This window comes from Aythya marila (assembly GCF_965140915.1).
Source record: "Aythya marila genome assembly, chromosome: 8".
NCBI lineage: Eukaryota > Metazoa > Chordata > Aves > Anseriformes > Anatidae > Aythya > Aythya marila.
The window spans coordinates 10,862,877-10,871,877 of record NC_139049.1 but is presented as its reverse complement, the minus strand read 5'-3'; the positions used below and the strand labels follow the sequence as shown (position 1 = coordinate 10,871,877).

Sequence of the window (9,001 nt, the reverse complement as noted above, 5' to 3'; positions counted from 1 at the left end):
TTCCAACCTCAAAAATTCACACTGCAGGCAGTGGTCTGGATTTGTTCCCAGACAGTGGATTGAGACCAGCACGAAGACAGTCAAGGTGAAACGCTTATAGGATGTAGCGAGCTCTGAATCTCTCTCTGCTGTCCAGTTTATTTTGCTGTTACCCACGTGTTGAGCTGCTCTGCTGATGGGGAGGATCAAGGAGCCTGAAGCCCTCATCACTCGCTCAAGCTAAGCCAACAAGAGGCATCCTGCTGGCTACGTTAAGCCCTTATCAGATGTTTTGGCCAAATTAAGCTCCAATGCCCCATCTCCAGGGACAGGGATTGAAAGGGCCAGCACTATTGGCATGGCAGCACCCTCTCCTCTCCAGCTTGAGTTATCACTGCATGGCTCAAGGACGGCACCCGGACACCACCTTGGCAAGAGGTCTGCATGAGGAACCTGTCTTTTTCTGTGTAGTTCAACAAAACACATCAAGCACATGGTCAGTCTTCAGGAGGTGCCATCGCTTCTGCAGCCTTTCTCTTGCTGAGCCTGCTAATGCCAACCAACCTCCTGGATGAAACCAGCAAAGTCTGCGTGCAGGGCCTGAAACTCTGGCACGGGACATTTTTTTTTAATTTAATCACTTCCATTTTAATGAAAGATTACCTTTACAATTAAAAAATTCCCCTGGTCTATGCTCTCCACTTCATTTAAAATTTTTGTTTGCTTGTTTTTCTTTTTCAGTATAAATGGGGAAAAAATAGTATTAGAGTTCTTTTTGTTTCTTTCTCCTGCTCTTTCAATCCTCTTCCTCCTTTTCACAGTGAAACGCCGGAGAATGAATCACGTCCCTGTGTGGGAGTTTTAACAAACCGTTTCATTTTTATCCTTCTTTCTTTCCTGTTGTCACTCCTCCTCTCCCCTGAACTTCCCCGAGCCGCCGAGCGGCAGCGTTGCAATCTGTCACGCGGACAGACGAAGCACGGCTGCAGCTCAGCGCACTGTCTGCTGAGAGGGTCAGGAGGGGCAGATCACTTAACACTACACCTGTTTTATGAATAATAATACAGGCGGTTTCGCTGGGTTCCTGGGAGGACGTTTTCCCACCAGGATAAGCTCCGCGTATCGAACAAATTCGTGTCTTTAACTCGTTTGACTCTGGTTAGCTGCGTTGTACCGGGGAGCTCCAGCAGTGCCGTGTGAGCTGGGGACAGGCCAGGTGGAGCTCTGAGGCAGGTTTTGTGAGCTCCTTGAGCTTTCCCCTCTCTGCAAGCTTCACTTACAGATGCACTCGATCACAGATTTGATGTTGAACAGCATGGTTTTAGTGCTAAAAGAAGGGAAAAAACCCTAACAGGATCCATGAAATCTCAGAAAAATAAGAGCTATACTAAAGCTATAATAATCATTGTGGTGCACAAGGCAGCCTGGTGCTCCTGTGAGAGCTGCCAAAATAGGAGTTTTTAGCCTTTTGGACTTTTTTTTCCACCTCCTCCCCACCCCAAGCATAAGGTCCCTGGGCGATCCCAGCAGCACAAGCACAACCCTGCCCCGTGTTGGGCACGCACCAGGGACACCGACCAGCACCAGGGCTAGGACAAGAGGTGCCTTCCCATCCAGGCTGTGCAAGGGTGTGGAGCAGCTTAGCAAAGAAAAAAACACATTAAAAGGGTTGCTTTCCAAATAACTTTACATTTTTTAAGAGTTCAAAAAAGTCCAAGAGCTCTGTTTAGGATGCCAAAATGAATTTTTTTTGATTGAAAGCAGAAAATTGCTCCAGGTCTCCCCTTAGCAGGAGCAAGGAACAACAATATCTGGGAAAAGTCTTCCACCAAGAGATCCATCAGCAGGAGCAGCTATATCCCAAGTGAGGTTTCTGCCCTGATTTGGGTTGCCCAAGAGCCTCCACAGGGTCCCCTTCAGCCCCATTCCCTCCCAGAGCCATGACCACAGCAAAGGAGGACACTGCTCTGCAGGCTCCCATCAGTGCCTCTCTCATATATTATTTTATTTGTTCTGTTGGCTTTTATTGAGAGTGAAAAAATAATTTAAAGCAATTATCTGTACAGGGGGGGCAGGTGGCTGGTTAGCTGGGTGGAGGATCGGTGACCACTCCGGGGAGGGTTAGAGGGGGTGATTTACAGCTGTACAAAGACACGACAATCCCACCGAGGAGGAGTGGAGGGTGAAGGACATCTCTCGAGCTTTCACGGACCCGGAGCAGAGGGGTGGGAGGCTGTGCGGGGACAGGGGTGAGGCCAGACCCTCCTCAAGTGACCTGCAGGGGCGTCTCCAGCATCTCCATGAGGAAGGTGTCAATGGGGGTGTCGCCGATCAGCTTGAAGAAGAAGAGGTGCTCCAGGCACTTCAGCCCGATGGACCGCAGCGCTGGCAGGCGCAGGAGGAGTTTGGCAAACCTGGAAGGAGGGGAGCGGTCAGAGGTGTGAGGAAGGTGCTGAGCACACAGTCCTGCTTGTTTCCAAGCCTGTGACAGAGACCTGGGAGAGCAGAGCCAGAGTCCTCCCCAAAATGCCTTGTGGAGTCACAGTCAGACACTTCAGGGGGAATTACCATGGTTGAGCAGGGCACAAAGGAAAAGGGGAGCTCTGTTTTTCCTTCCCTTGTGCTTCAAAGTAAAGAAATAAACATTTTTCTCTGTATGCGTAGACGGAAAACATATCTTCCCTAAAATAATTTTGCACGTGTAAGTTCCAAAAGAAAAGCAAAACAAAAAAAATCTGGATTCTCCCCCCAGCATGAGCCTGAACTGGTGACTTGCATCTCCACCACTATGCCATTAAAACACATCCTGAAACAGCCTTCAAAAAGCCTCTCCCCTATTTCTCCGACAGTGCCTCTGCCTCCTGTTTTGGGGTGCAACGAGGGGCTGCTCCCCCCTTCCCTTCTGACCGCAGGACCCCGGCCGGAGCTCAGCACCACAGGAGGTGCCAGGGGCGCAGCGCTCGCCCGGGGCGCAGGGGCCGGATCCAGCCACCGGCGCTTCGGTGGCGCGGCCAGCAGAGGGTGGGATCGGATCGAGAAGCAGGAGAAGGGCTTCTCCCAGGCGGCCCCAAGGCTCCAGCACAGCTTCGGGGGCCTCAGCCTCTCCCCTGATCCAGCCTCTCCTCTCCAGGGTGGGTACTGGGGTGAGCAGGGAGCTGGAAAGCAGCTGTGGGATGCTCTCAGTGCAACCCAAGTGTCCACGGACTAAGGGAAGTGGGAAAAGTTCTGGGGATGATCCTACATTTGTGCAAACCTGGGAGTCCCCAGGCTCAAAAGGGACGTCCCCATGCCCCACAGGACCCATCGAGTGGCGTTTATGACCTTCCACGGGCCCTCTGCTGGACCCAGCCCCAGGCTGGAGGGCCGCTGCCCCGCTGGGGACACTCACCGCCCTGGTTGCTCGGGGTATTTCTGCTTCGTGTAGGCTTCCAGCGTGGCGTAGACCTTCTCCCGCAGCGACTCCACTTCTGAGGGGCTGGACAAGCCCTTGGCATCTGGATGAGAGAGAGCTCTGGTGGAGGGGAAGTCACTGCAGGGACCTTTCTACTGCTGGCAGTGACCAGATGCATGGGTGGGAGAGGATTCGGGCCCTCTTTAGCCAAGCACCCAGAGACTGGGGCAGATCTGGGCACGGTCCTGATGCTCAGTGCCACAGCTCTCCTGCTCATGACCTGCAGAAGCCTGGAGCCTTGCATTTTCACAGGGAATTTCCCTCCCCTGCAGCCCTCAGCACACAGGGGAGCGATGGTGGCACCGCATGGCAGCCCCACAGCTTACCTGGATTAAACAGGACAATGGCTCGCAGGCAGCCCAGCTCTGACTTATCCATCTGCATGTCCTTCATTTTGGACACCAGCTCTGTCAAAACCCTGCATTTAGGAGACACGGGTGGGCAGATCATCAGAGAAAGGGTTTGGACAGCAAGGCTAGGGGCTGAAGAGTTTCTGGGATGGGCACTGGGAATCCCCCCAGTTCTTCTCTGCAGGGAGAGGCAGCAGTGAGGGACAGCGATGCCACACTGCCCTTTTACATATGTATTAGCAGCACCTGGCGTCCCCAGCACCAAATTCACCCCTGGTCTTGCTCTGCTCAGCACCTGGCCCTCTGCACTGTTTGGATTTTAAAGAACAATTTGTGTTTGCTTGAGGAAAACCACATGGGTGTTTCTCCACATTTCACTCTGTAAAACGTGGCCAGTTGTGTAAGAGTAGCAACACAGCACCCTGCCAGGCTGCGAGCAGACATGGCACAGACAATCCCCGTGGCTGTTACATGAGCAAATTCTGCAAGCTGCAGCTTAAGGCTCTGCTGGCTAAAGCTCTTGCTGATCAGTATTAGCTCTAGATCCAGTTATGGCAAAAGCTTCGAGCTGCAAGGGGAGGGCAGAGAGGCATTCCTCCTGCAGAAACACACGCCCAAACGAGGAGATGATTCTGCAGCTGGAAATCCCTTCCCAAGGTGCTTTCAACCCTTTCTTGTGAGTTTTGGTTGGTTGGTTGTGTTTCTTTTAAGCCAGTTGAGCATCTCCTCCTCGTTCTAGCTAATTCTGCCCCAAGTCTCCACGGATTTTCCCTAGCTCTTGCTAAAAGAACATGCTTCCCTTTCAGAGGGGAGAGGCAGAGCTGCTGGGGGTGACAAACTGGCCACAAACCTGTCAAAGATGGAGCCCACGCCAGCACTGTGAGCGCTGCTGCGGTGCACGTGCAAGCCCGTGGCCAGGAGGATGCCGTCCTGCACCGACACGGAGCGGTGGGAGAAAGAGGCGATGAGCAGCTCGTTCCAGCCTGGATTGGAGGGACAAGGAGGTGTGGGAGACAAGAGGACAGGTTCAAAGCATCAGTCCCACGTGGAGTGGGGAGCTGGTCTCTGCCCACTGGCTCCACCATCAGATTCCCAGGGCTCCATCTACAGTTTTTGCCCAACACCCATCCTGGCCCTGCTCACCCTGCAAGCTCAGGGTCTCCTCCCATTCCTCATGGGCTCACAGAGGCCAGGGGAAGGATGGGGATAACAGGAAAAGCCCCGGAGGCCACGCATCAGGGATGTTACCTGCACGAAGGAGGATGACTTGGTCCTCCAGCGTCAGGTCAGAGAAGTGGGGGATGCGCTTGGCCCACTCCACGAGCGTGAAGAGCTGCTTGTCAGCGGCGTGGCAGATGTTGGTGACAGGGTCATTTGTCTAACAGAGCAGCAGCATCCAAGGGAAAGAGCACAGGAAAAGGGGAGAATTGGTCAGTGTAAAATCACTGATAGTCATCGGCAGCACATCATGCAGCATCAAATCAAGTTAGCAATACTCAAAGTAAACCGCAAGTAAAACAATCAAATCATAATAATTTCAGCTGCGTGCTTTTGGAATAGAGGAGACTTTTATTTTATTTTATTTTTAAATCATCATCTCTTATCAGCCAAATTAGCAGGTTGCCAGACATTTGTTTGCTCTCTGTTCTTCACAAGGCAAGTTCTGCGTGGCAGGCTGGAGTCCTGCTCCCCAGGGCACATCTCAAAGCCATCTGAACAGGCACGAACAGCAGTTTTACCCAAACCCAGGGAAACCAAAGCAGTGAACCCACTGTGTCCAGCTCCACCTCAGCCTTGGTTGCTGGGGCAGGCAATCTGTGCCCAGGGCTGTGCAGGCACAGAGGCCAGCACTTGGCACCAGCTCCCTGGCATCCAGCTGTTGTCCTATCTACTCCTTGAAACCACAGAGGAAACTGGAAAAAAATCTAGCAAAACAACATACAGACTGTTTTATAGCAGTCATTCAGAATTGCTTTTAAAAATCAGTGGTTTTTAGATTTTGTGAAGAAAAAGTATCTTGCAAAAATGGGTTTGTCATTTCAAATCACACCTCGGGTTTGTCCTTTCAAATCACACCTCGAATGCTCTCATCTCAAGATGTGAGTGATTTTATTGAAACCGCACGGATCCCCTTACTGAGCTCTCTGTGTTGACGTCGTTGTATGCCTCCGTCTTGGGTTCGACCGCCAGCTCTGCTTCCAGGATCCTCTCCACGGGCATGTCCTCGCTGCCACTGCTTGTGGACTCCGCTTCATTTTCGCTCCGCTCCCTGCTCCTCTGCCTCTCCTCCTGCACAGCTGGAGGACAGAAGAGCATCTCTTCACACCCAGACAACACTTACCTGCTCGCTTTGGGTTCCTTTTCCTCTGGAAGGAAGGTTGAGAAACCCTCCTAGTAGGGGGAGAACAGAAAATAGACAGATACTTCAGGGTGCCCCCATCACTCCGCAATAACTTTGGAGTTGTTGCAGTCCAGTGGCCTCCAAATTTGACAAAAGTGACTTCCAAGCTCCAGCAGAGAGGAAGGAGGAGCTCATGCCTCCAGGTGGCAGCCTGGACTCAGCCGTCTCTGGATGCTGGAGGAGGCAGGAGGGCCCCCAGCACCCAGCTGCTGAGGTTTGCTGCATGCCCAAGTCCTGCCCCAAGCTGAGGCCTCCAGCAGCTGGCACAAGGGGGCATGGGGCTGAGCAGGAATTCCTCCTGCTGTAAACTTGGATCTCTCCTTCTCTTCCACCATCTACGTTTTCCAAAATATCTGCCAATAGGAGAAACAGAACCACTGAAATTCTTTACAGATCTCAGCTGTTAACCCTCAGGGCAGCTGGGTGTATGAAGGACAGGTCAATGTAGGATGAGCATCCATGGCATGCCAAACCTCGTGCTTAGTACAACATCCTGGGTGCACGTTTTTGTTTGAGGAATCCCAAAGGGAAACATGGAAACCTTGCTTAAAAAAGGAAAAAAAATAAAAATAAAAAATCAAGTGACCAACAGTTTAGCTTATTACTGGGGAGAAGTGTCCCAGAAGAGCAGCCCCACTGACACCACTCCTGTACAAAAGCACACAGCACCAGCCATGCAGCACAGCCCCCAAAGGACAAGTAGGCAGATGGGCTGGTCTCAGATAACCCGTGATGATCTGTAGGCATTTATACACCCAAAGTGATAAAGGTTCAGTAAAGCTGGGCCCTGCCACAGAGATTCAGCACCTTAAAGACTTCCCCTTAGCTGTGCACCGGGCAGTCAGTAGCCAGAGGAGTAGGGAAACCACCATTAGACTAAGAGATAAAAGGGACTTTTATCCATTTTTATCCAGGAGAGGGGACCTGCAGCAGGGGACACTGAGGAAGGGCCAGCTCTGCAAGCTGCATCCACCAGCAGCCTGGGGTTTCCATTTTCACGCTCTGTGAAGGGGAGCTGCACTGACCTCATGGTCCTCTGAGCCACTTTGCACCTAGCAGGAAGGGAGAGCTGTGCCTGAGATTAGGTTTTTGATTCCAGCCTGGCATTTCACAGTCCCCTGCTGCCCTAAGTGCTCAGGGCAGCACGGCAGTGACTGTGCTATGGGGAACAGGCTGAGGTTCAGAGGTTCAGCCTCTGCCTGGCATCACAGCTGCCTGCCCAGGCTTTGCCCTGCACTGGAGTGTTTTGTGTGCTCTCCATGGGGACGGCGTGGCCTCTGAAAGGGATAGCTAAAGGATGTCCCTGCTGGCATTCAACCCTGGAGATGACAGGGTTTTTTGCCTTGGAGCAACAACAACAACAACAAAAAAGCAGCTTAAAAGCCACACTGGATGTCACTACCTGACCTTACAGTCAATATCCTGAGGAAGGAGGGGGGAAAAAAGTCACCCCCCATGAACGTGAAGGACAAGATGTCCTGTGAGAGGGCACCTGCATAAGCACTGTGGGACACCAAGGACCAGCTCTGTGAGTCTGCAGCTCTTGAAATCCCCTTCCCTACATCACAGCAAGCCCTAAGGCTGCATGAACACCAGCGCTGCTGCCCCACATCCTCCTGCAGTACGCAGTAAAAATGATGCTTCTTGCTCTGCCACGCAGAACCCAGGGCGGCACACCATGGGACCACGCTGTCCCCTCATGCCACCAGCAGTGCTGCGCTCCAGACTGCCCCTAACGCACAAAATATGTGTGTAAGGAGGATTTTTACCTTCCCTCTTCATCCCCATGGCGAGGCACTTCTGATAGCGGCAGTACTGGCAGCGGTTGCGCTGGCGCTTGTCTATGAGGCAGTCCTTGTTGTCCCGGCAGGTGTAGATCAGGTCCTTCCTGATCGTCCTCTTGAAGAAGCCCTTGCAGCCCTCGCAGCTGTACACCCCGTAGTGCTTCCCTGGGGAGGCAGGACAGGCCGTGAGCAGGCATGGAGGAGTTCAACCCAACCCCAAATGTGAGCGAAGAGGTTGCAGGGTGAGACCTCAGCAGGTCTGGCTTGGCTTTAGCAGCTTTTAGCACGAATAATGACTTCTCACTTTGCTGTGATAAGGACAGACCACATCCACCTGCACCCAAAGGGAGGAATGCAGAGCCACGTCTTCGCTAAGGTTCAAGGGCAGAAAATCTATAGGGTACGCGGATATGGTGGAGTTCACCAGGCTGCAGGACTCTGGGGCAGGAGGGAAGAGCCAGGCACAGCCACAGCCCAGATAACACAAGGCACAGGTGAACAAGAACATGGTGATTTTGTGTTTTACCTTTGATAAACAGGCACAAGGTGTAAAATGAGATGATACGCAGAGCCTGTTTTTTGGGGTTGCCCTCTTTTGTGCACAGCACAACTAATTTGCAAAGCAGACAGCCTGCCCTTAGGTAAGCCAGGCCAGCTACAAATCCTGCAACACCAGCACAGCCCTGCACGAGCCCCACTCCAGAGCATCAGGGGAGCTTTCATTGCACAGAGCCTTCCACGAGGAATAAAACCTCCTACCTGAGGACCTGTCCCCACAGATGGCACAGATGTGTTTGGCTAAGGAACCTGGGCTTGTAGATGGATAATTCATGTTCCCCATCCCTGTGAGACCTGGCAGGGGCTTGACATCCTCCGAGCTGCTGACGTTGTTGAGGACGTTGAGCTGCAGAAGCAGAAGACATCGCATTGAGAGTGTTGAGCTCCATATCCTAGTGAAACCATCCCCAAATTGAGCCCCCCCTCCCTGCCCAGGCTGGCTGGGCTCATCCCCAAGCTCATCCCCAGCCCCAGGAGG

The 9,001-nt window shown here is 52.6% G+C and overlaps 1 protein-coding gene across 2 annotated transcripts in view; it reads right to left on the bottom strand.

Annotated features, from left to right (window-relative positions):
* Window positions 1-1,969: 1,969 nt before the first annotated feature.
* Window positions 1,970-9,001, bottom strand: part of RXRG (retinoid X receptor gamma) — a gene marked incomplete at its 5' end in the record, with an annotated part of 30,932 nt that continues 23,900 nt past the window's right edge. For both annotated transcript variants that reach the window (XM_082766536.1, XM_082766537.1), the window contains 8 exons: window positions 1,970-2,393; window positions 3,368-3,473; window positions 3,757-3,848; window positions 4,631-4,763; window positions 5,029-5,158; window positions 5,917-6,077; window positions 7,951-8,130; window positions 8,725-8,869. In XM_082766536.1, coding sequence (XP_082622662.1) covers window positions 2,246-2,393; window positions 3,368-3,473; window positions 3,757-3,848; window positions 4,631-4,763; window positions 5,029-5,158; window positions 5,917-6,077; window positions 7,951-8,130; window positions 8,725-8,869 — 1,095 coding nt within the window. In that variant the 3' untranslated portion in view covers window positions 1,970-2,245. The remainder of the gene's footprint in view (window positions 2,394-3,367; window positions 3,474-3,756; window positions 3,849-4,630; window positions 4,764-5,028; window positions 5,159-5,916; window positions 6,078-7,950; window positions 8,131-8,724; window positions 8,870-9,001) is intronic.